This window comes from Manacus candei, unplaced genomic scaffold (assembly GCF_025592945.1).
Source record: "Manacus candei isolate 608988 ecotype Guabito, Panama unplaced genomic scaffold, ASM2559294v1 h1tg000071l, whole genome shotgun sequence".
Taxonomy (NCBI): Eukaryota; Metazoa; Chordata; class Aves; order Passeriformes; family Pipridae; genus Manacus; species Manacus candei.
This window is the reverse complement of record NW_026138119.1, coordinates 27,534-52,156: the sequence shown is the minus strand read 5'-3', so window position 1 is coordinate 52,156 and position 24,623 is coordinate 27,534. Positions and strand designations below refer to the sequence as shown.

General features: G+C 53.7%; 1 protein-coding gene and 5 long non-coding RNA genes across 6 annotated transcripts; all 6 read left to right on the top strand.

Annotated features, from left to right (window-relative positions):
• The first annotated feature begins 1,176 nt into the window (after window positions 1–1,176).
• LOC127479922 (uncharacterized) lies at window positions 1,177–2,590 on the top strand. Its single transcript, XR_007907724.1, has 3 exons — window positions 1,177–1,353; window positions 2,038–2,156; window positions 2,483–2,590. It is a non-coding gene; the product is annotated as an uncharacterized LOC127479922 (long non-coding RNA).
• An 861-nt stretch (window positions 2,591–3,451) lies between these two features.
• LOC127479917 (uncharacterized) lies at window positions 3,452–4,672 on the top strand. Its single transcript, XR_007907720.1, has 3 exons — window positions 3,452–4,231; window positions 4,431–4,493; window positions 4,610–4,672. It is a non-coding gene; the product is annotated as an uncharacterized LOC127479917 (long non-coding RNA).
• Window positions 4,673–5,064: 392 nt separating this feature from the next.
• LOC127479921 (uncharacterized) lies at window positions 5,065–5,697 on the top strand. Its single transcript, XR_007907723.1, has 3 exons — window positions 5,065–5,097; window positions 5,180–5,252; window positions 5,329–5,697. It is a non-coding gene; the product is annotated as an uncharacterized LOC127479921 (long non-coding RNA).
• Window positions 5,698–5,857: 160 nt separating this feature from the next.
• Window positions 5,858–8,652, top strand: LOC127479919 (uncharacterized). The gene is made up of 5 exons (XR_007907721.1): window positions 5,858–6,217; window positions 6,352–6,636; window positions 6,719–6,773; window positions 6,850–7,033; window positions 7,837–8,652. It is a non-coding gene; the product is annotated as an uncharacterized LOC127479919 (long non-coding RNA).
• Window positions 8,653–9,041: 389 nt separating this feature from the next.
• Window positions 9,042–18,313, top strand: LOC127479915 (uncharacterized). Its single transcript, XM_051807419.1, has 18 exons — window positions 9,042–9,118; window positions 9,860–9,898; window positions 10,444–10,514; window positions 10,623–10,722; window positions 11,186–11,297; window positions 11,691–11,790; window positions 12,352–12,365; window positions 12,759–12,858; window positions 13,420–13,433; window positions 13,827–13,926; window positions 14,488–14,501; window positions 14,895–14,996; window positions 15,558–15,571; window positions 15,759–15,856; window positions 15,965–16,064; window positions 16,626–16,639; window positions 17,033–17,134; window positions 17,967–18,313. The coding sequence occupies exons 3-18, from the start codon at window positions 10,446–10,448 to the stop codon at window positions 18,153–18,155; spliced, it is 1,242 nt and encodes a 413-aa protein (XP_051663379.1). The 5' UTR covers window positions 9,042–9,118; window positions 9,860–9,898; window positions 10,444–10,445; the 3' UTR covers window positions 18,156–18,313.
• Window positions 18,314–20,064: 1,751 nt separating this feature from the next.
• On the top strand, window positions 20,065–22,050 carry LOC127479920 (uncharacterized). The gene is made up of 3 exons (XR_007907722.1): window positions 20,065–20,322; window positions 21,012–21,210; window positions 21,548–22,050. It is a non-coding gene; the product is annotated as an uncharacterized LOC127479920 (long non-coding RNA).
• The last annotated feature ends 2,573 nt before the right edge of the window (window positions 22,051–24,623 follow it).

The following is a 24,623-nucleotide window of genomic DNA, read 5'->3' as shown; positions in this document are numbered from 1 at the left end:
GTCCCTCCCACTGCATCCGAGTCCTTTTCCCTGATGCAAGAGGCACAGGGGGCATGAAATCCCAGGGCAGCTGCACTGAGGTCCTACAATTCTGTTTTTCTAAATTAGGTAATTTTCTTAGTGAGCTGTTTGAGTTGTTAGACAGCGTGGACTGCAGAAGGATTTTTCAGTGAACTGATTGTTTTTTAGTTTATTTTAAAGCTCTCCTAAAAACTCTACACTGGTGTGTGTTCGCTGCACCTGCCGTGGGGGCTGCAGGGAGAAGCAGCTGGGGGGGTTTGCTCTCTGCCCCTTTCCCACCTTCCCCTTGGTTCCCTGGGACTCCAGGGAATCCCAGCTCCCCTTGGCTTCTCTGGGGGCCTCGCGGCAGGGTTTCTAAGCGTGGCCCTGAGAAAGGGCTTACGTTACCTTGCAGGAATCCTAGAGCCGAAATTGGCAGTGCGAGTCCCAAAATTGAATATGGACGAAGATTCTTCACAGACCACATGTACCACACCAGAAAGCTCTTGCTGCTTAAGGAGTGCCAGGGCTGGCCCACCAACTGTACCTGAAACCATGAAGATCAGAGTTTTCTTTCTGGGGAAAAAGGGGTCAGGTTACCTTGCAGGAATCCTAAAGCCAAAACTGGAAGTCCAGCTCCCAAAATTGAATACAGACAATTCCTCCCAGACAAACAGTGCCACCACAGAAAGCTCTTGTTGCCCATGGAGTGTCAGGCTGGCCCACAAACTGCACCTGATAGCCTGAGGTTCAACCCTTGTTCCCAATGTCAAATAAACAAATACCTTGCTGTTTAAAGATACAAAAGCCTCTGAGCAGTTTTTTTGACCAGGTTTTTCGGCATCACAGTCTAACTATTACCAAATACTGCCACTGTAACCCCTAAACCGTCACCCAGCGCCAGGTCCACACACCTCTTGAACACCCGCAGCAACGGCGACTCCACCACCTCCCTGGACAGCCTATTCCGATACGTGTCCACCCAATTTTTTCCTCATCTCTAATCCGAATCTCCCCAGTCTCATTGTAAAGCCGTTTCCCCCGGTCCTCACCGCAGGACAGCGGCTCTTTCCCGGTTCAAACCTCGGCACAGCCACCGAACCGGGCGCGGGTCCGTGGAAGCATTTCCTGATTCCTGTTATTACCTCACTCCACACCCCCCGTCGCGAAGCCCCCCGGGAGGGTCCCGGCAGCCCCGGGGGCTCAGCCCGGCCCCGCGGGAGGGTCCCGGCAGCCCCGGGGGCTCAGCCCGGCCCCGCGGGAGGGTCCCGGCAGCCCCGGGGGCTCAGCCCGGCCCCCCCCGCGCCCCGTTCCGGTACCGCCAGGATCACCCTTGTCCCACAGCTGCCACAGGTAAGACGCGGCCATACCGCGCTACCCCAGCCCACGCCGCTCCAGCCCCCACCGCTCCAACTCCACTCCCGCCGCTCCAACTTCCGCCGCTCCAACTCCCCTCCCGCCGCTCCAACTCCCGCCGCTCCAACTCCCGCCGCTCCAACTCCCGCCGCTCCAACTCCAACTCCCGTCGCGCTTCTCTAGCCCGCCCCGTTCCAGCTCCCGCCCTAATTCAATACCAACTCTAAATCCAATACCGACTACAATACCTGCTCTCATTAACAGCCCTTTTCTACGGCAGGCTCTTCACCTATCCTGATTTTAAGTCAGAGATGCCACCCAGGTGCTGCTGCTCCCAGAGCCTTTATACCTTCTGGGATTGGGCTGCTCCCTTTCCCCCGGGGCCTGAAGGGAAGGGAGGTGGGCACGGTCAGGGGTATATTAACCCCAGCCTTTGCCCAGGGAGGTCATCCAGCAGCTGGGCTTCAATGGGAAAAGAGCTCTCCCATTCTTTCATTGAATGGGATTTCTCAAGCTATTACTGCTTTATTGAAGCATCATCTCTGGCATCCAAAGAAGCAGAGCTATATATGGCAATGAAGAGGATTACACTCAAACAGAGGGTTTTTAAATTTAATAATTTTGTGTGCTGTGTTGGTAAGGTGCTTTTGTAATTCGTTATCTTTTTTTTCTTTTCCTTAGGAGCCTTGCATCTTTTGGGATCCCCTGATCATCTCAGCTGCAGCTTGGTATTTTTTCACAAGTGTGATCTAGTCCTCAGGTGAAGCTGCTTTGTGTTGAAGATGGCTACAGACACCCAGGTTTGCAAATAGTCAGTGGGGGGTTACAGCCCAGAGATGGAGGGAAGGCTTGGGTGCCAGCTTAGGGCTTGCCGGGCTGTTTTGAACATAGTATGGGTAGAAAGCAGAGTCCAGCAGCCCCCTAAATGCCTGTGAAGGCATCCACTGACTTTTCAGATGTGCCACTTAAGTTTTCCTCTTGTTCACCCAGATATTCTGTGCAACTACAGCTGCAGTCTTTGACTGCAGACAGTGACCCTGGGTGGTTTTCCTAAAGAGAAGGGAGACTCTTTCAGCTCTCCCCATCTGTCTGGGTGACTTTGGTTAGGGTTTCTTTACCGTGTCAGGGGAACAGGGTGTAAAGCAGAGTTGAACAGAACAGAGGCCAGAGGAGCAGAGCAAGAAGGTGGGTCATCACCTGACATCAGCACAAAGATGTGGCTTTTGGCTCCATGTTTACTGGATCTGTTAAAGATTTTCTTGTTCTGGTTTGTTTTTTCTTTGTTTTCAGATGCAGAGCCCTGGTCCCAGGAGGCTCTAGGCACCAGAGGGGAGGTGATCCAGGTGAGTACCGGTGAGCAAGGTGAGCATTGACTCCAGGACAGAACTAGATGGTCTTTTACAGGTGTTGTGGTGAATCTGTGCACGTGCTTTGTTTGTTGTGTTTTCCAGGGGTTCTGCCACCTTCTAACAGACAGTCCAGTGCTTCAGGGCCCCTGCCGGTAAGAGGTCACTGTGGAGGAGAGGTAGGTAGGAGCTCCCACAGGAAAGCCATCCTTTCAGGCAGTATCTCAGTGTGTACATTTGCCTTTGGCTTTTTTACTTTGCAGAGAATGTGTGCAGCCTTAGAGGGCCACAGCCACCTGCCAGTTAGGTTTGATGGTCTTCAGCTGTCCTTGTGAGTAATCTCCTAGTACTACGAGGGTCATCAATTAAGGCTGGACCTTTTCCAGTTGCAGGTGCCATCCAGCCTGTGTTTGGCAAAGGAGGAGCATTGAGGTTGAGTCGGGGAGGTAGCGAGGAGGTGCTGGGGTCTCCCTTACTTTCAGAAACACCACGTAACGTTTTTTCTCACTCCCCTAGGTACGGCACACGGTGACGGCAGCAGCCTCCGACTGGGGTCGGAGCCAGTGGCCCGAGAACCTCTCAGCTCAGGGGATGGTGAGTAGCCGATTGCAGGGTTATCTCCCACGTGCTGCTGAACTTGTCTCAATTCCAGTTTTCTTTCTCGTAGCCGACCGAGTCAGGGATCACAGGACCTTCTGAGCCAGCCGGTCATCCTTCCTTCACATGGAAGATGAATTCACATCCCCAGCTGTGGGAAAGACAAGTGGAGGACTATCACCTGGAGAGGGGATGAGAGCTGGGTCCAGTTTTCTGGTTAGGAGGGAGGGGTTTTCAAATGAGCACAGGGGAAAGGGTCTACCCTAACAGGCCCTTGGCACACATAGGAGGAGCAGTTTACTTTTCATCACTGGAGTAGGATGTGCAGGGCAGAGGTGTTCAGGTCTGTGTCGTGTCCTTTGTCCAGTCTGTGTTTCGTGTCTTACAATTCACAGTCGCGGTGTCTCTGCTTTCTGCCCTCAAAGGTCTTATCTGAGATGTTAAGGCATCATTCCTAGGGTCTTGAACTATCGCACTGCCCGGCCCAGTGCCCATACCATGTGTTCTTTGGCTCACTATCTTGGACATGCATCGGAATCGCATCTGAGAAGTGTCAGGTCAGGTGTCTTTTACAGCCTCCTTACAGGTTGTATTGGTAGCTGTGCCGTGCAGTCCTCCCTTGTAACCGCCCGGGACTTGTGAGAATCTAAGAAGATTCTGAACGTAGCATTGTCTTCCATCCATCTTAGCAATTTTGTAGGCAGTTCTTGTCACAGGCCATTTTGTTAGAGTGGTTTTTCAGGCTCCTCAGAGTCTCCTCCGTTCGGTCTCGCTGTATCCTCTGTCTTCTCGTGTGGCAGCACATCCATTTTTGGCGTCGTTCCTTTCTCAGAGTTCTCTCTCCTCGTCGCACCACAGCACATGTCTGGAAACGTGTCCTTGGAGTTTGTGTTGGGCCTGGAACTGCTCTGCCCTGCAGTGTAGACTTGGGGGTAAGTGGAGTAGAAAGGAGACTTTCCAGTTAACCTGTGGATAGGCTTAGCTATTGAGAGCAGGGCCTTAAAGTTAGGGCAGTGTTTGTGCAGGTTGTCTTTGGACCCCAGGCGGCTTGTCTAAGGAGAAATTAGAATTGCACAGCAGTTAAGGTCTCTCCATCTATATGGCTGACTTTGGTAATGCATTTCTTTGCAGTATCAGAGGGACTGGATGTAAAGCAGAGATAAACAGAAGAGGCTGGAGGAGCACAGTCAGAAGGTGGGTTCTCATGTGAGGTCAGAGCCAAGACATGACTTTTGGCCCTAGATTTACTTGATCATTTGGATGGTTTGGTGGTTTAGTTTTGTTTTTTTGTTTTTTTTTTTTTTTTCAAGATGCAGAACCACCGGCCCAGCAGACGATAGGCACTAGAGGGAAGGTGAGCCTGGTGAGGAAGGTGAGCAGGGACTGCAGGACAAAACTAGATGCTCTTTTGCAGGCGGTGTGCTTGTGGTGAATCTGTGTACATACTTGTTTTTTTGTTTTCCAGGCAGTGTTTTACGTACAGTCCAACGTGATGGGGACCCTGCCTGTAAGAGGTCACGATCAAGGGGTGTCAGACAGAAACTGCCATGGGAGCAGCAAACTCTTGGGCAGTATCTCAGTATCACATTTGCCTCTGGGTTTTTTTTGCAGGAGACGTACACAGTCACACAGGGCAGGGCCGAAGCCAACTCACAATGAGGTGACGGACACGGTTTGGTCCCCTGGAGCTGTCCTTTTAGGTAATCTCTGAGTATTGAAAGGATCAGCAATGAAGCATTGAGCTCTTTTGATTGCGGGTGCCATCCAGCTAACCTTTGGGAGCAGAAGAGCATTGGAGGTGAGTCGGGGAGGCAGCAGGAGGAGCAGGGATCCACTGCAGCTTTAGAAACGCCCTTTAATTTTGTCTCTCTCTCGTTCAGGTATCCCAGAAGATGACAGCACATTGTCCAAGTCTGGTCAGAGCCAGTGACACAAGGACCTGCCTGGGTGACAGTGAGTAGAGGGATCATCGGGGCTGGGACCACGTGCCACACTACTCAGTAATGGTGTCTGGTTTTCTTTCTCACAGTTGACTCTGAGTACTCTCACGAGGACAGGAACCTCTGAGCCAACCCAGGTGCTCCTCCTCTGCATCAAAGATGGATTAGCATCCCCGGCTCTCGGAAAGATAAGTGCAGGGCAAAGACCTAGAGAGGGGCTGGGAGTCGGGGCAAGTCTGTGCCTCGCCTGGAGGGATTTTTGCAATTAGTCCAGTGCAAGGGGTATCCTGTAACAGGTTATTTGGAGACATCAAAGGAAGGGCTTACTTTTTATCATTGGATTCATGTGTGCAGGGCAGAGCAGTTCCAGTCTGTGTCAGGTCCTCTGTCTTATCCATGTTTTGTGTCTTTCGGCTCTTAATTGTGTCACGTGGTGTGTGTCGTCACAGGTACTGGGTGTCTCACTTGGAGTCAGCCTGGAACTGCTCTGCCCTGCTACGTGGATCAGTGGTTAGATAGAATATTGCTCAGTCTCACATCAACATGTCAGTTCCCTCAGACAGTCAAGCCGATGGCTGTACGGTCCTGCAATCATTATAACTGAGTGTTGTGGAGCTGATGGTACTTGGATAGCAGGGCCTTGAAGCTGGGTTGTCATTTGTATTCTTGTATGCTGCGGTCAGAGTTCTCACTCGCTCAGTGGAAATGAGTTCTTTGAAGTGGTTAAGGTCTCAGAGACCATGTGGGTGACCTGACTAACCCTTTGTTTTTTGTTGTTTTTTTTCAGATAAGTGGACACAGTGTACCCCAGACCGAGACAAGTTGAAGCAGCCTAGGAAGAAGGTTGTCTTGGGTGTTGGATGAAGGATGGCAGTTTTAGCCATAGGAGTCCTTTACCTTGTGCCTTTTTGTTTTTTATTTTCCAGATGGGGCCCAAGCGGTCTCGAGGGGTAGCAGCTCAGCAGGGAGACGAGCGAGGTGAGAATTTTACTCCCCAGCCAAATTTGGAGTTAGTTTTAGGATGCCACCTATGTGGTCAATCTATGCATATATGTTGTAACTGTTTAATTTTTTTTCTAGGCGATGCACAACCCTTTGCCCGTCTGCTGAAGGTGCCGAAGGTCCATCCGATCAGAGGTCAAGCTAAAGGAGCCCGAGATAGCCAGTATGAGGCAGTACATCAGCACAAGCCTCCATGTCTGGGTTGTCTTGCAACGGCCGTCTGTCCACTTCACAGTGTGTAGCAGCGCTTCGGCGTGCAGTCTGATGGGGTTTAGAGGTTTTTGGCTTTCCTTGTGAGCCATCCCTAAATGTTTGAGAGCTCAGTGTTTGAGCATTTGCCCATTTCATTTGCAGGGGTGGTCTTGGGAGCAGCTGAAGAGAGAGGAGCTTTCTAGGTGAGTTGGGGAGGCAGCAGAAAGAGCGGGGATCCACTACAGCTTTGGAGATGCCCTCTAATTTTGTGTCTCACTCACTCAGGTATCCCGGAAGGTGACAGCCACAGTGTCTGACTCCGGTCAGGGTCTCGGTGATGGTGAGTAGGGGGATCACTGGGGTTCGAGCTCCGTGCCACACAACTCACATATCGCTTATGGTTTTCTTTCTTGTAGTTGACTCTGAGTAACCTCGTGACTGCAGGAACCACCTCACGATGGGGCGACTGACTCAGATTGGTCGTCTTGAGCTGTCCTTGTCTGCAATCTCCGAGTTTTAAAAGGATGAGCAGTGAGTCACAGAACTTTAGTGATGGCAGGAGCCATCCGGGTAATGTTTGGAAGCGTCCAGGCATTGGAGGTGAGTCGGGGATGCAGCAGGAGGATCGGGGATGCACTGCAGCATTAGAAATAACCTCTATTTTTTTCTTGCTTTTATTTCTTTTGCTCTCTTCTCCTGATTTTAATTCTCTTAGGCTCCTGTCCCGATTTTAATTCTCTTGGGCTCCTGTCCCGATTTTAATTCTTTTAAGGCTCCTGTCCCGACTTGAATTTTTTTAGGGCTCCTGTCCCGACTTGAATTTTTTTAGGGCTCCTGTCCCGACTTGAATTTTTTTAGGGCTCCTGTCCCGACTTGAATTTTTTTAGGGCTCCTGTCCCGACTTGAATTTTTTTAGGGCTCCTGTCCCGACTTGAATTTTTTTCGGCTCTCTCCGGATTTTTTTTTTTTTTTAGGCTATCTCCCGATTTTTTTTTTTTTTTTTTTTTTTTTTAAGGCTCTCTCCTGATTTTAATTTCATGGGATCTTCTCCTGATTTTAATTTCATGGGATCTTCTCCTGATTTTAATTTCATGGGATCTTCTCCTGATTTTATTTCTCTTAGGCTCTTCTCCTGATTTTATTTCTCTTAGGCTCTTCTCCTGATTTTATTTCTCTTAGGCTCTTCTCCTGATTTTCAGGTTTTTTTAGGCTCTTCTCCTGATTTTCATTTTTTTTTTTTAGGCTCTTCTCCTGATTTTCATTTTTTTTTTTTAGGCTCTTCTCCTGATTTTCATTTTTTTTTTTTAGGCTCTTCTCCTGATTTTCATTTTTTTTTTTTTAGGCTCTTCTCCTGATTTTCATTTTTTTTTTTTAGGCTCTTCTCCTGATTTTAATTCTCTTAGGAGAAGAGCCTAGAGAATTAAAACCAGGAGAAGAGCCTAATTACACCAGTAAATTTTCAAACCGCTCAGCAATTACAAGCCAATTATCCGATTTCCTAGAAGAACTACACCAACAAATACGGTTATAAAACAAAAAAAATGCAATAAGTAAAAAATCGCATAGCAACACTGCCCCCTGGTGACAGAGAAAACGAATTGCACATGTATTTGATATGAAATACTGCCACCTGCTGACTAAAAAAAAACTGCATTGAAAAAATTTTAAACAGCGCATGCGCAGTCGTTGGCAAGACGCCGGCGATCACGTGGTAAGTAAGGGCAGGCAGGAGAGGGACCGGCGACGCATGCGCAGTGGCTCTCGTGCCGGTGCAGCGCTCCCTGCTCGAGTTAAGGGCCGGTTCCGGCGGCAGAGCGGGACTCGCGGTCTCCCGTCTCTCGCGGGGTGTGTGTGGGGGGAATAACATGAAGATTTCTGGGGGTGAAAGCGCAGAAATTAGCGAGGAGGGACGCTAATTTGAATAAAGTCGGTCACCGGAAGTAGAGAGCGACCAAAAGTCCGCCAAGGCCCCGGCCCGGAAGTCCGCCAAGGCCCCGGCCCGGAAGTCCGCCAAGGCCCCGGCCCGGAAGTCCGCCAAGGCCCCGGCCCGGAAGTCCGCCAAGGCCCCGGCCCGGAAGTCCGCCAAGGCCCCGGCCCGGAAGTCCGCCAAGGCCCCGGCCCGGAAGTCCGCCAAGGCCCCGGCCCGGAAGTCCGCCCGCCAAGCCCACAGTAAAGATGGCGCCGCCAGGACCGTAATGACCACACTAAAGATGGCGGCAAGAGGCCCCCTCGCCTCAGAAAGGCGTTTATCCTGTTGCCTGACCTCCGCCGCGACCCGGACCCCGGCCCCGCGCCCGCAGCGCCGTCTCGCCGCGCCGCTTCCCGCTGCGGGGGCAGGGCGGGGCGCTCGGCGGCGCCGGGCGCGGGTGGCAGGTTCGTGGGCGGCGGCAGGCACTGGCGCGGGCAGCCCCCGTCTCAGGACCCCACGCGCCCACGCCGCGCCGCGCCGCGCCGCGCCGCCTGCTCGTCCCGCTCCGCTCCCGCCCCCGCTCCCGCTCCCGCCGTGCCCTGGAGATGCTATCGGGGCTGCGCCGCCGCCTTCCCCCCCCCCCCGGAAGCGACCCACGACGGCAGATCCGACGGAGATCGGCCCCGGGGTAAGCTGGGCGCGTCGGAGGGGGGGGGCGCGGCCGCTCTTCTGCCTCTCCGGCGGCCATCGGGGACTGCAGGCCGGGGAAGCGACAGGCAAGTTGCTCGCCTCTGCGGAGAAACTTGCACCTGCGTGCCGCCGCAGGGGAGGGTTCGGATGTGCCCTGGCATTGCACACGCACCACACCCCCCCGCGGGGAGGGTCTGCGCTGCCTCGGGGACCCTGTCTGTGCTGCCGGGAGAGAGAAATCCTTTGGGAAGCTGGGCTGGAAACAGCAACTCTGTGAATTGCTCAGCTTTTTCTAGGCAAGGGCAGGTTTTAGGGAAGAAAGGCCCGTACGCGCGAAAGGCGCCGCGGGTCTCGCCAAGGGGGGGGGGGGCGCGCGGTTGCAGCGCCGCGCGCGGCTGCAGTGCCGCTCCCGGCCGTGTCCGCCAGGCGGCGACTGTGAGGCAGGGCCCGGCGCTCGGCGGCGCTCTTGCAAGCGACGCCCCTGGCAAAGCGGCGCTGCTTGGGCACTGCCGGCCTTCGAAGCCCCGGAGTACCCGGGCTGGCCCAGCACCTGGCCAAACCTCTTAGGGAAGAGGCAAGGAACAACTGCGTCTTTAGCCAGGGACTGGAACACAGACAAAATCAAGGGGCTCTTTGACCTGTGCAGGCTCCGAGCATTTTGCAGCCTTCCTTAGCAGGGCATTCTCACCCTCTGAAAAGCTGAAAGGCTTTAACATCTGGAGACACGCCTGCAGCTGTGCAGATTAATGTAGTTTCTTTTAGGAAACGAAGGGGAGGTTTTCCTGTTGTGAGCCTAAATACCGAGTCTACTCTGCTTTTTCAATCAGGTGACGAAGCTTATGGAAGAAAAGAACAAAGGCCTCGAGGTGAGTACATTCTACCGAGTTCTGCTTTTCTGGCATCGGTTTGGGAAAATCCCGTGAAATTCTAAAAAGCTTCTCTCCGTGTTTTCTAGTTATTTTTTTCAGCCTTGGTGTAAGTTTCATGTAGAAAAGGGCATAGAATTATTAGAACAGACAAACTAGACTTTCTCAGGAGAGATGAAAGAAAAGTCTGCTGATTCCAGTTCTGCTTTTCTTGTCTTCCCTTCAACTGTCATTTTCTCTCCCCTGCTGTTCAAATAGGCAGCAGTTAATTGCTCTGCTGAAGAGTTTGCTGTCCTAAGTGTCTGCCAAATTGGTGCCTTCAACTCAAGATAGCACCTGCTCCTTAGTTACAAAAAGTCCCTCACAGGAAATGTTCAGGCGTGCCCATAAATCTCCTCGCTGTTTGTTTGGGAGAACAGGGTTTTCTCCTCTGTAACAGAATAGTCGTGGCATTTGCTATGGAATGCTGGTGGCAATCTAGTCAGAAGAGGACCCCGTGCTTCACTAATTTTCCCTTTTTGTTGTTGGGGGTGACTTCTTCCCAGGCATGTTATTCTTGACCCCCCCGGGGCAAGCGGAGGTGTCAGCGTCAGGAGCCATCCTACCTGAGGCCCTGGTAGGTCAGTGCTTTTTGTGTGACTGGACGGTGAAGCTGTCTGTGGGAATGACCTGGCTATGGCTCAGTGTAGTCCTAATTAAGGTGTCTTTTACTCCGTGTTCCCAGGCTCCCTCTTTCCCTTCGGTCGCCGTGGGTGTGCCGGACGCCTCTGGCAGGACTAACCCTGTGGCTTTTACGTCCAACGTGCTGTGCTGCGTGCCTGCAGGTAAGAAAAGCTGGGAGTGCAGTCCCTCTGCTTTGATTGCTGTGTCTCTTTGGGAGTGATTTTGGAGGGGAATCCCAGAGCGATTTGGTTTGAAGGGGACCTTCAAAGGCCAGCCTGTCTTCCGTGGGCAGGGACACCTTCCACTGTCCCCGGTTGCTGCGAGTCCCGTCCAGCCTGGCCTGGAACACTTGCAGGGATCCAGGGGCAGCCTCGGGTTCCCTGTGCAGTGTGCTCTGATATCTCTCCACTGGCATCGTGAAAAATTTTGTCAGCACGTTTTGTGTGACGATGGTGAGCGGGACCTGGGTGAAAATTGGGGTTCTCTGAGGTGCAGAGGGAAAGAATTCTCCTTTGAAGTCCAACGTAATTCAGTTTTGCACGAGTCTTGTCTGCCTTATGTTTGAATTGCTTTCTATTCTAGGCAGTTCTTTTAAATTAAACTTTTGTGTCTCCCCCCCCCCAGTATCTTGTACAAGACAAAGCTGCCTTTCCTCGTGGGAACGGACTGGCCGGGCTTTGGCAATCTGGCCCCTCGAAAGACTAAGTGACCTCTTCCAACAGGGGAAGACTTTCTGGTAAGCGGCGCCAGAAAGAACTGGAGTTTCTGGAGAATAAAAGCTGGAAGCGTGCCCCTGAAAATCCCCAGCCCTGGGTGGTCAGTGGTCTGACTTGCACGGACCGGTGGCCTTGGCCAGGAGCGGTCCTGCGGGAAGCGCCTTTGCCCAGGCTGTAATTTTAATTTCCCTTGGATGCTTGGCAAAGCCCCTCTGGGTGAGCCCCAGTGCCTGGCAGGAGCAGAGCGGGCTTGCAGGGAGGTATTCACCTGGTCAGCGTCAGGAGCCATCCTACCTGAGGCCCTGGTAGGTCAGTGCTTTTTGTGTGACTGGACGGTGAAGCTGTCTGTGGGAATGACCTGGCTATGGCTCAGTGTAGTCCTAATTAAGGTGTCTTTTACTCCGTGTTCCCAGGCTCCCTCTTTCCCTTCGGTCGCCGTGGGTGTGCCGGACGCCTCTGGCAGGACTAACCCTGTGGCTTTTATGTCCAACGTGCTGTGCTGCGTGCCTGCAGGTAAGAAAAGCTGGGAGTGCAGTCCCTCTGCTTTGATTGCTGTGTCTCTTTGGGAGCGATTTTGGAGGGGAATCCCAGAGCGATTTGGTTTGAAGGGGACCTTCAAAGGCCAGCCTGTCTTCCGTGGGCAGGGACACCTTCCACTGTCCCCGGTTGCTGCGAGTCCCGTCCAGCCTGGCCTAGAACACTTGCAGGGATCCAGGGGCAGCCTCGGGTTCCCTGTGCAGTGTGCTCTGATATCTCTCCACTGGCATCGTGAAAAATTTTGTCAGCACGTTTTGTGTGACGATGGTGAGCGGGACCTGGGTGAAAATTGGGGTTCTCTGAGGTGCAGAGGGAAAGAATTCTCCTTTGAAGTCCAACGTAATTCAGTTTTGCACGAGTCTTGTCTGCCTTATGTTTGAATTGCTTTCTATTCTAGGCAGTTCTTTTAAATTAAACTTTTGTGTCTCCCCCCCCCCAGTATCTTGTACAAGACAAAGCTGCCTTTCCTCGTGGGAACGGACTGGCCGGGCTTTGGCAATCTGGCCCCTCGAAAGACTAAGTGACCTCTTCCAACAGGGGAAGACTTTCTGGTAAGCGGCGCCAGAAAGAACTGGAGTTTCTGGAGAATAAAAGCTGGAAGCGTGCCCCTGAAAATCCCCAGCCCTGGGTGGTCAGTGGTCTGACTTGCACGGACCGGTGGCCTTGGCCAGGAGCGGTCCTGCGGGAAGCGCCTTTGCCCAGGCTGTAATTTTAATTTCCCTTGGATGCTTGGCAAAGCCCCTCTGGGTGAGCCTCAGTGCCTGGCAGGAGCAGAGCGGGCTTGCAGGGAGGTATTCACCTGGTCAGCGTCAGGAGCCATCCTACCTGAGGCCCTGGTAGGTCAGTGCTTTTTGTGTGACTGGACGGTGAAGCTGTCTGTGGGAATGACCTGGCTATGGCTCAGTGTAGTCCTAATTAAGGTGTCTTTTACTCCGTGTTCCCAGGCTCCCTCTTTCCCTTCGGTCGCCGTGGGTGTGCCGGACGCCTCTGGCAGGACTAACCCTGTGGCTTTTATGTCCAACGTGCTGTGCTGCGTGCCTGCAGGTAAGAAAAGCTGGGAGTGCAGTCCCTCTGCTTTGATTGCTGTGTCTCTTTGGGAGCGATTTTGGAGGGGAATCCCAGAGCGATTTGGTTTGAAGGGGACCTTCAAAGGCCAGCCTGTCTTCCGTGGGCAGGGACACCTTCCACTGTCCCCGGTTGCTGCGAGTCCCGTCCAGCCTGGCCTAGAACACTTGCAGGGATCCAGGGGCAGCCTCGGGTTCCCTGTGCAGTGTGCTCTGATATCTCTCCACTGGCATCGTGAAAAATTTTGTCAGCACGTTTTGTGTGACGATGGTGAGCGGGACCTGGGTGAAAATTGGGGTTCTCTGAGGTGCAGAGGGAAAGAATTCTCCTTTGAAGTCCAACGTAATTCAGTTTTGCACGAGTCTTGTCTGCCTTATGTTTGAATTGCTTTCTATTCTAGGCAGTTCTTTTAAATTAAACTTTTGTGTCTCCCCCCCCCCAGTATCTTGTACAAGACAAAGCTGCCTTTCCTCGTGGGAACGGACTGGCCGGGCTTTGGCAATCTGGCCCCTCGAAAGACTAAGTGACCTCTTCCAACAGGGGAAGACTTTCTGGTAAGCGGCGCCAGAAAGAACTGGAGTTTCTGGAGAATAAAAGCTGGAAGCGTGCCCCTGAAAATCCCCAGCCCTGGGTGGTCAGTGGTCTGACTTGCACGGACCGGTGGCCTTGGCCAGGAGCGGTCCTGCGGGAAGCGCCTTTGCCCAGGCTGTAATTTTAATTTCCCTTGGATGCTTGGCAAAGCCCCTCTGGGTGAGCCTCAGTGCCTGGCAGGAGCAGAGCGGGCTTGCAGGGAGGTATTCACCTGGTCAGCGTCAGGAGCCATCCTACCTGAGGCCCTGGTAGGTCAGTGCTTTTTGTGTGACTGGACGGTGAAGCTGTCTGTGGGAATGACCTGGCTATGGCTCAGTGTAGTCCTAATTAAGGTGTCTTTTACTCCGTGTTCCCAGGCTCCCTCTTTCCCTTCGGTCGCCGTGGGTGTGCCGGACGCCTCTGGCAGGACTAACCCTGTGGCTTTTATGTCCAACGTGCTGTGCTGCGTGCCTGCAGGTAAGAAAAGCTGGGAGTGCAGTCCCTCTGCTTTGATTGCTGTGTCTCTTTGGGAGCGATTTTGGAGGGGAATCCCAGAGCGATTTGGTTTGAAGGGGACCTTCAAAGGCCAGCCTGTCTTCCGTGGGCAGGGACACCTTCCACTGTCCCCGGTTGCTGCGAGTCCCGTCCAGCCTGGCCTAGAACACTTGCAGGGATCCAGGGGCAGCCTCGGGTTCCCTGTGCAGTGTGCTCTGATATCTCTCCACTGGCATCGTGAAAAATTTTGTCAGCACGTTTTGTGTGACGATGGTGAGCGGGACCTGGGTGAAAATTGGGGTTCTCTGAGGTGCAGAGGGAAAGAATTCTCCTTTGAAGTCCAACGTAATTCAGTTTTGCACGAGTCTTGTCTGCCTTATGTTTGAATTGCTTTCTATTCTAGGCAGTTCTTTTAAATTAAACTTTTGTGTCTCCCCCCCCCCAGTATCTTGTACAAGACAAAGCTGCCTTTCCTCGTGGGAACGGACTGGCCGGGCTTTGGCAATCTGGCCCCTCGAAAGACTAAGTGACCTCTTCCAACAGGGGAAGACTTTCTGGTAAGCGGCGCCAGAAAGAACTGGAGTTTCTGGAGAATAAAAGCTGGAAGCGTGCCCCTGAAAATCCCCAGCCCTGGGTGGTCAGTGGTCTGACTTGCACGGACCGGTGGCCTTGGCCAGGAGCGGTCCTGCGGGAAGCGCCTTTGCCCAGGCTGTAATTTTAATTTCCCTTGGATGCTTGGCAAAGCCCCTCTGGGTGAGCCTCAGTGCCTGGCAGGAGCAGAGCGGGCTTGCAGGGAGGTATTCACCTGGTCAGCGTCAGGAGCCATCCTACCTGAGGCCCTGGTAGGTCAGTGCTTTTTGTGTGACTGGACGGTGAAGCTGTCTGTGGGAATGACCTGGCTATGGCTCAGTGTAGTCCTAATTAAGGTGTCTTTTACTCCGTGTTCCCAGGCTCCCTCTTTTCCTTCGGTCGCCGTGGGTGTGCCGGACGCCTCTGGCAGGACTAACCCTGTGGCTTTTATGTCCAACGTGCTGTGCTGTGTGTGCCTGCAGGTAAGAAAAGCTGGGAGTGCAGTCCCTCTGCTTTGATTGCTGTGTCTCTTTGGGAGCGATTTTGGAGGGGAATCCCAGAGCGATTTGGTTTGAAGGGGACCTTCAAAGGCCAGCCTGTCTTCCGTGGGCAGGGACACCTTCCACTGTCCCCGGTTGCTGCGAGTCCCGTCCAGCCTGGCCTAGAACACTTGCAGGGATCCAGGGGCAGCCTCGGGTTCCCTGTGCAGTGTGCTCTGATATCTCTCCACTGGCATCGTGAAAAATTTTGTCAGCACGTTTTGTGTGACGATGGTGAGCGGGACCTGGGTGAAAATTGGGGTTCTCTGAGGTGCAGAGGGAAAGAATTCTCCTTTGAAGTCCAACGTAATTCAGTTTTGCACGAGTCTTGTCTGCCTTATGTTTGAATTGCTTTCTATTCTAGGCAGTTCTTTTAAATTAAACTTTTGTGTCTCCCCCCCCCCAGTATCTTGTACAAGACAAAGCTGCCTTTCCTCGTGGGAACGGACTGGCCGGGCTTTGGCAATCTGGCCCCTCGAAAGACTAAGTGACCTCTTCCAACAGGGGAAGACTTTCTGGTAAGCGGCGCCAGAAAGAACTGGAGTTTCTGGAGAATAAAAGCTGGAAGCGTGCCCCTGAAAATCCCCAGCCCTGGGTGGTCAGTGGTCTGACTTGCACGGACCGGTGGCCTTGGCCAGGAGCGGTCCTGCGGGAAGCGCCTTTGCCCAGGCTGTAATTTTAATTTCCCTTGGATGCTTGGCAAAGCCCCTCTGGGTGAGCCTCAGTGCCTGGCAGGAGCAGAGCGGGCTTGCAGGGAGGTATTCACCTGGTCAGCGTCAGGAGCCATCCTACCTGAGGCCCTGGTAGGTCAGTGCTTTTTGTGTGACTGGACGGTGAAGCTGTCTGTGGGAATGACCTGGCTATGGCTCAGTGTAGTCCTAATTAAGGTGTCTTTTACTCCGTGTTCCCAGGCTCCCTCTTTCCCTTCGGTCGCCGTGGGTGTGCCGGACGCCTCTGGCAGGACTAACCCTGTGGCTTTTATGTCCAACGTGCTGTGCTGCGTGCCTGCAGGTAAGAAAAGCTGGGAGTGCAGTCCCTCTGCTTTGATTGCTGTGTCTCTTTGGGAGCGATTTTGGAGGGGAATCCCAGAGCGATTTGGTTTGAAGGGGACCTTCAAAGGCCAGCCTGTCTTCCGTGGGCAGGGACACCTTCCACTGTCCCCGGTTGCTGCGAGTCCCGTCCAGCCTGGCCTAGAACACTTGCAGGGATCCAGGGGCAGCCTCGGGTTCCCTGTGCAGTGTGCTCTGATATCTCTCCACTGGCATCGTGAAAAATTTTGTCAGCACGTTTTGTGTGACGATGGTGAGCGGGACCTGGGTGAAAATTGGGGTTCTCTGAGGTGCAGAGGGAAAGAATTCTCCTTTGAAGTCCAACGTAATTCAGTTTTGCACGAGTCTTGTCTGCCTTATGTTTGAATTGCTTTCTATTCTAGGCAGTTCTTTTAAATTAAACTTTTGTGTCTCCCCCCCCCCAGTATCTTGTACAAGACAAAGCTGCCTTTCCTCGTGGGAACGGACTGGCCGGGCTTTGGCAATCTGGCCCCTCGAAAGACTAAGTGACCTCTTCCAACAGGGGAAGACTTTCTGGTAAGCGGCGCCAGAAAGAACTGGAGTTTCTGGAGAATAAAAGCTGGAAGCGTGCCCCTGAAAATCCCCAGCCCTGGGTGGTCAGTGGTCTGACTTGCACGGACCGGTGGCCTTGGCCAGGAGCGGTCCTGCGGGAAGCGCCTTTGCCCAGGCTGTAATTTTAATTTCCCTTGGATGCTTGGCAAAGCCCCTCTGGGTGAGCCTCAGTGCCTGGCAGGAGCAGAGCGGGCTTGCAGGGAGGTATTCACCTGGTCAGCGTCAGGAGCCATCCTACCTGAGGCCCTGGTAGGTCAGTGCTTTTTGTGTGACTGGACGGTGAAGCTGTCTGTGGGAATGACCTGGCTATGGCTCAGTGTAGTCCTAATTAAGGTGTCTTTTACTCCGTGTTCCCAGGCTCCCTCTTTCCCTTCGGTCGCCGTGGGTGTGCCGGACGCCTCTGGCAGGACTAACCCTGTGGCTTTTATGTCCAACGTGCTGTGCTGTGTGTGCCTGCAGGTAAGAAAAGCTGGGAGTGCAGTCCCTCTGCTTTGATTGCTGTGTCTCTTTGGGAGCGATTTTGGAGGGGAATCCCAGAGCGATTTGGTTTGAAGGGGACCTTCAAAGGCCAGCCTGTCTTCCGTGGGCAGGGACACCTTCCACTGTCCCCGGTTGCTGCGAGTCCCGTCCAGCCTGGCCTAGAACACTTGCAGGGATCCAGGGGCAGCCTCGGGTTCCCTGTGCAGTGTGCTCTGATATCTCTCCACTGGCATCGTGAAAAATGTTGTCAGCGTGTTTTGTTGGACGACGGTAAGCGGGACCTGGGTGAAAAGGACATTCTCTTAGGTGCTGGGAGAAGGAGGACTCGTGCGGGCACCTCCAGAGACAGCGGGAACGGGAGTGTGCTGCGGAGAAGGAAAATTTTAGGGGTTGGGTGCCGAGAAATTTGTCCTTCCCTCGCCCTGTGCTCTGCACTTAGCAATGGGTCGAGTGCAGAAGTTTCCTGGGGACCCTGGGAAGTGATGCCGGGTCTGCTAAGAAAAGTGGGGCCAAAGGAGCAGGACCTGGGTCTGCCAGCGTGGGAGAAACAAGGGACGGGTCATCCTCTGCCTCCAGGAGGGAGGGCAGCAGGAAAGGCCACGGACTAAAGCACTGAAGTGCCGTTCCCCAGGGAGCCCCTGCCCAGCACTGAACTTGCTTCTGCACTTGCTGTCCCTTTCCCAGCGGAGCCGAAGCGTCGGGTGGGGCTGCCGGGGGGATGGAGCTGCCAAGGACAAACTGGGAGGGTGTTTGCGAGGGAAGGGGGTAGAAGGAGCTCTTGATGTGCTTTTTTTACTTCTTCATCCCACAGAATTGCCAAGAGAGGAAATACTTCAGAGGGGCTTCCCTTCAGATAAGCCCTGAATATGCCAGGAGGTTTCAGCCGGGAGGAAAGGAGCTGTGGAAGAAAAGCAGCCTAAAAGGAGCCAGTGGGGATCATCAGGTTTTCCAGCCAAGAAGAACAAGGAGAGAGATGGGGGAATGGGGTTCCAATTCCTAATGATTTGGTGGGTGCAGGAATGATTTCTGTGTGTTTTCCAGTCCCTTTGGATTCCTGAGATGATTTTAAAATGATGGCTTTAGCAATCAACTAAATCGCAGATGTTGTTTTTGAGAGGAAATGATGCCAAATAAATGCAGAGAGAGAGCATGGAATCATCCTGGGATCCTGGAGTGGTTTGGGTTGGAAAGGATCTCAGGGATCATCTGCTTCCACCCCCTGCCACAGGCAGGGACACCTTCTAATAGACATCCAGCCTGGCCTTGGCCACTTGCAGGGATGGGGCAGCCACAACTTCTCTGTGCCAGGCCACCTCCCCACCCTCCCAGGGAAGAATGTCTCCCTTCTGTGCAATCTTTCCCTTTCTTCTCTGCAGGAAGTGGGCTGGGACAAGGGAATTGGCTCCCACGAGGTCGAGGATCAGATCGGGCTCTGCACAGGGGACGACTTCCACTTCCGAACGGGGAAGGGCACCTTCGTGCCCACCCCTGGCAAACTGGGAGAGAGTAACATCTGCCTGCAGCTGGCTGGAGTTCCCGTTGGCTCTGGGCTTTCTGTCCATGGGCCGGGGATCATGGCCAGAGTCCTTCAAACCTGGGGAACAGTGGCCTTCACACCATCCCTGCAGCCCGTCCAGGGCAGGCTGCTGCCCATCGGCCCCTGATCGCAGGTGGATGTAGAAGTGATGGTGTTTAAGGAATGCTGATTGTATTTCCCTGACTTTAGCCATGTGGTCATTAAAAAGAGAAAAATAACAAGTCTATGGAAATCCCCTACACTTGGGAGCTTGCAGCGCTCTGGATTAAACTTGGCTCTCTAACGTTAAAACTGTGGGCGAGGGGCGGTGGCCGAGCAGGGCCAGCGGCGGGGCCGGACGGGGCCGGCCCGGGGGTCCCTTCCCCGCGGGGTCGCAGCCGCGGGACCCGCCCCCGCCCCGCGCGGCCCCTCCCGGCGCGCCCCGCCCGTCCTTGGGGGCTGCGGCCGCTCCCGGCGCTGCCGAGGCTGCCGGGGAGGGACCGGCCTGTGCTGGGGGCACGGGGTTCGTTCCTTGGGTTCGAGGGCGGCAGCGGGAGCGGCGCTGCGGGGCGGGACGTGCGGGAGGTGCCGGGTGAGGGCGGGGAAGCCGCGGCGGGGCCCGGGGGCTGCAGCTCTCTGGCTTCCCGACTGGCTTTGCAGACATTTGCCACCTTCACGGGAGGCACAAATCCCCGCGGAGCTGAGCAAGGGGTGCGGGGAGTGCAGCGAGCTGGGGCGGGGCTGTGACCAGGGCAGCGTGTGCGCAGTCCCCCAAAACCAGCCCGGAACAACCCCAGAGCCCAGAGCGAAGCGCCGCGGGATCGCGCCGGCCCCGCCCCTAGACTCGCCCAGGCCCGCCCCCCGGCTCGCGCCGGCCCCGCCGCCCGGCCCCGCCCTGCCCGCCCCCAAGAACCCCGCCGTCCCCGCTGCCCGCCTCGCTCCCCTTGTCCCGGGAGAGCTCCCGGCCGGGTCGTGACCGCGGAGCTCCCACCCGCCCTTCCCCGGCCCCAGCAGCGCCTGCCGGGGCTGCGGCGGGAGGCGCGCTGAGGGAATGGGGAGTGGGGCCGCGCGGAGGGGCGGGGTCGGGCTGAGCGGGCGGGGGGGGGGCCGCAGGGCCAGGCGGGCTGGGATTGGGCGGAGGCGCTCGAGTGCTGATTGGGCAGCGCTGCTGGCCCGCGGTATAGAAGGGTCGGCGGGGCAGGTGTGGCCGGTTGCGTCTGAGGGTGTGGCCCAGCTGCTGCCCGGGCTGCGGAGGTGAGAGCGCCTTGTTCGCTGGGTTTATGGACAGAGGGAGCTGGGGGGCGTTTAGGTGCGCGTTGTGCTGGGCAGCGGGGGCCGGGTAAGCCCGTTACCTGCCGGGTAACCCCGGGGAGAGCCGTGGCATGGTTGTGGGGCCTGTGCTCTCTGGGTGTCTCAGGTTTTGCTTTGAAATTCCAAACCCTTTCCCCGTGCAGGGTTATGAGGCAAAGACTGCTTTAACTTGGTTTTTTTGTGCTGCGTTAATGCTTTTTGCTCGTTCTGTGTCCATTTGCAGCCTCGCTCGTGGTTTCCCCTGGTGTGGAGGCGAGTTGTGCTTCCTGCTGGGAGAGAGAACAGCCTTGGGAAGCTGCTCCATGAGCCACAGCTGTGCCGAGCCCGGCAGTCTGTCCAGGTAAGAGCAGGGCTTATACTCCCAGGGAGGAGCTGGGGTTTGCTGTTGGAAGATAGAATGTGCCCATGCCTTTAAATGCAAGGACAGGCAGAAGCTGGGAGGGACCCTGAGCAGGTTTGGTGGAGGTTTTGGCCTCCAAACCTCCAGGTTTGGAGGCCGCCATCTTAAGTGTGGCCTTGGCTAAGTTCCGGTCCTGGTGGCGCCATCTTGAGTGTGGCCTCGGGGCGGACTTCTGGGCCACGGCCGCCATCTTTGGTGTGGTCTCGGCACAGTTTTAAAAGACCTTGACTGTGGGGGAAGTGTCCAGGAAAAATGATTCCTTTTTTGCAGGGAGGCAGTTTGCAAGGACAGGTGAGTTGCTGTGCTCTCTAGCAAAAATACTCCCCTTGGGATGTCCAGGGTGAGGAAATGTTTGCCATGTGTGGGCTGGAGAAAAGGTGTGTGGGTGCCTGAGTGTGACAGCCGTGGGTGTGCAGGAAGGGGGTTCTGGTGCCATTGGAGCTGCCAGGGAGCCAAAAAGGGCACAGTTGTCTGAAAAAGGCAAAGTGTTTTAGCCTCTGTTGACACCTGTACCAAAGGAGATGCAAATTTTCCCTTTCTCATCTGCAGACTTCACAAAGCTCCCCAGGAAAGGAAGCTTTATATTCCTCCCCAGCTTTATGCTAAAGGTTTCCTTCCTCCTGTCTCAGCACCCTTTCTGCTGTTGGGAGAGCACAAGGTGGATGGAGAGGATCCCCAGGCATCTGCAGGCACAAGGGACTCATATAACTGCGATTTTCCTATGCCCCTTGTGAAAGGGACTTTCAGGATACTCTTGGGAATGTGCCAGCTCTCCTGCTGAAGCTTTTCTATGGAATATTTGAACACAAAGAGTAAAACTAAAATCAGGTCTGTTCTGGAGTATGTTACACTTGTGCAAAGCTCCTTTCCTCTGTTTATTTTCTGTTCTGGAAAGAACAATCTGGGGTTCCTGGGCACTTCCTATTGAGTCATTCCATGAAAATAATTTTGTACTGAAAGGGGAAAGGAGCTGTCTGTGGAAGGTCAGATGTGCATGATAAAAGCTTTATGCTTTTCAGACAGTAAAGTCTTAAAATATATAGCAGAGCTATATATGGCAATGAAGAGGATTACACTCAAATGCAAGGTTTTTAAATTTAATAATTTTGTGTGCTGTGTCGGTAAGGTACTTTTGTAATTTGTTATCTTGCTTTCTTTTCCTTAGGAGCCTTGCGTCTTTTGAGATCTCCTGATCATTTCAACTGCAGCTTGGTATTTTTTCACAAGTGTTATCCCATCCCGAGGTGAAGCTGCTCTGTGTTGAGGATGGCTACAGACACCTAGGTTTGCAAGTAGTCAGTGGGGGGTTACAGCCCAGAGATGGAGCAAGGGCTTGGGTGTCAGCTTAGGAATTGCCAGGGGTGTTTTGAAGGTAGTATGGGTGGAAAGCAGTGTCCAGGAGCCCCCTAAATGCCTGTGAAGGCATCCACTGACTTTTCAGATGTGCCACTTAAGTTTTCCTCTCGTTCACCCAGATATTCTGCGCGATTACAGCTGCAGTCTTTGGCTGCAGGCAGTGACCCTGGGTGGTTTGCCTAAAGAGAAGGGAGACTCTTTGAGCTCTCCCCATATATCTGGGTGACTTTAGTTAGGGTTTCTTTACCATGTCAGAGGGACAGGGTGTAAAGCAGAGTTGAACAGAACAGAGGCCAGAGGAGCAGAGCAAGAAGGTGGGTGGTCACGTGACATCAGCACAAAGACGTGGCTTTTGGCTCCACGTTTACTCGCTGTGTTAAGGATTTTGTTGTTTGGGTTTGTTTTTTCTTTGTTTTCAGATGCAGAGCCCTGGCCCCAGGAGGCTCTAGGCACCGGAGGGGAGGTGATCTGGGTGAGTCCTGGTGAGCAAGGTGAGCATTGACTCCAGGACAGAAGTAAATGGTCTTTTACAGGTGTTGTGGTGAATCTGTGCACATGCTTTGTTTGTTGTGTTTTCCAGGGGTTCTGCCACCTTCTAACAGACAGTCCAGTGCTTCACGGCTCCTGCTGGTAAGAGGTCACTGTGGAGGAGAGGTAGGTAGGAGCTACCCCAGGAAAGCCATCCTTTCAGGCAGTATCTCAGTGTGTACATTTGCCTTTGGCTTTTTTACTTTGTAGAGAATGTGTGCAGCCTCAGAGGGCCACAGCCACCTGCTAGTTAGGTTTGATGGTCTTCAGCTGTCCTTGTGAGTAATCTCCTAGTACTACGAGGGTCATCAATTAAGGCTGGACCTTTTCCAGTTGCAGGTGCCATCCAGCCTGTGTTTGGCAAAGGAGGAGCATTGAGGTTGAGTCGGGGAGGTAGTGAGGACGTGCTGGGGTCTCCCTTACTTTCAGAAACACCACGTAACGTTTTTTCTCACTCTCCTAGGTACGGCACACGGTGACGGCAGCAGCCTCCGACTGGGGTCGGAGCCAGTGGCCCGAGAACCTCTCAGCTCAGGGGATGGTGAGTAGCCAATTGCGGGGTTATCTCCCACGTGCTGCTGAACTCTTGTCTCAATTCCAGTTTTCTTTCTCGTAGCCGACCGAGTCAGGGATCACAGGACCTTCTGAGCCAGCCAGGTGTCCTTCCTTTACATGGAAGATGGATTCACATCCCCAGCTGTGGGAAAGATAAGTGGAGGACTATCACCTGGAGAGGGGATGAGAACTGGGTCCAATTTTATGGTTAGGAGGGAGGGATTTTCAAATGAGCACAGGGGAAAGGGTCTGCCCTAACAGGCCCTTGGCACACATAGGAGGAGCAGTTTACTTTTCATCACTGGAGTAGAATGTGCAGGGCAGAGCCGTTCAGGTCTGTGTCGTGTCCTTTGTCCAGTCTGTGTTTTGTGTCTTAAAATTCACAATCATGGTGTCCTTTCTCAGAGTTCTCTCTCCTCGTTGCACCAGAGCACTTGTCGGGAAATGTGTCCTTGGAGTTTGTGTTGGACCTGGAACTGCTCTGCCCTGCAGTGCAGACTTGGGGGTAGGTGGAGTAGAAAGGAGACTTTCCAGTTAACCTGTGGATAGGCTTAGCCACTGAGGGCAGGACCTTAAAGTTAGGTCAGTGTTTGTTTGTGCAGGCTGTCTTTGGACCCCAGATGGCTTGTCTAAGGAGAAATTAGAATTGCACAGCAGTTAAGGTCCCTCCATCTATATGGCTGACTTTGGTAACTCATTTCTATGCAGCGTCAGAGGGACTGGATGTAAAGCAGAGATAAACAGAAGAGGCTGGAGGAGCAGAGTCAGAAGGTGGGTTCTCATGTGAGGTCAGAGCCAAGACATGACTTTTGGTCCTAGGTTTACTTGATCATTTGGATGGTTTGGTGGTTTAGTTTTGGTTTTTTGTTTTTTTTTCCCAAGATGCAGAGCCACCGGCCCAGCAGACAATAGGCACTAGAGGGAAGGTGAGCCTGGTGAGGAAGGTGAGCAGGGACTGCAGGACAAAATTAGATGCTTTTTTGCAGGCGGTGTACTTGTGGTGAATCTGTGTACATACTTGTTTTTTTGTTTTCCAGGCAGTGCACTGATTTCTGACGTACAATCCAACGTGATGGGGACCCTGCCTGTAAGAGGTCACGGTCAAGGGGTGTCAGACAGAAACTGCCATGGGGGCAGCAAACTCTTGGGCAGTATCTCAGTACTCACATTTGCCTCTGGGGTTTTTTTTGCAGGAGATGTAGACAGCCTGACAGGGCCGAAGCCAACTCACAATGAGGAGATGTACACGGTTTGGTCCCCTGGAGCTGTCCTTGTAGGTAATCTCTGAGTATTAAAAGGATCAGCAATGAAGCACTGAGCTTTTCTGATTGCAGGTGCCATCCGGGTAACCTTTGGGAGCAGATGAGCATTGGAGGTGAGTCGGAGGGGGAGGCAGGAGGAGCAGGGATCCACTGCAGCTTTAGAAATGCCCTCTAATTGTTTCTCTCTCTCGCTCAGGTATCCCAGAAGATGACAGCACATTGTCCAAGTCTGGTCAGAGCCAGTGACATGAGGACCTGCCTCGGTACCAGTGAGTAGAGGGATCGTCGGGGCTGGGACCACGTGCCACACTACTCAGATATGGTGTCTGGTTTTCTTTCTTGCAGTTGACTCCGAGTACTCTCAGGATGACAGGAACCTCTGAGCCAACCCAGGTGCCCCTCCTCTGCATCAAAGATGGATTCACATCCCCGGCTCTCGGAAAGATGAGTGCAGAGCAAAGACCCAGAGAGGGGTTGGGAGTCGGGGCAAGTATGTGCATTGCCCGGAGGGATTTTTGCAATTAGTATGGTGCAATGGGT

What these genes read in the sequence shown, in the direction of transcription:
- LOC127479915 (XM_051807419.1), top strand. Translation starts at nt 10,446, where the DNA reads ATGTTATTCTTGACCCCCCCGGGGCAAGCGGAGGTGTCAGCGTCAGGA. An exon ending in CCATCCTACCTGAGGCCCTG is followed by an intron (nt 10,515 to 10,622) that starts GTAGGTCAGTGC and finishes CCGTGTTCCCAG; the next exon opens with GCTCCCTCTTTCCCTTCGGT. An exon ending in CCATCCTACCTGAGGCCCTG is followed by an intron (nt 15,857 to 15,964) that starts GTAGGTCAGTGC and finishes CCGTGTTCCCAG; the next exon opens with GCTCCCTCTTTCCCTTCGGT.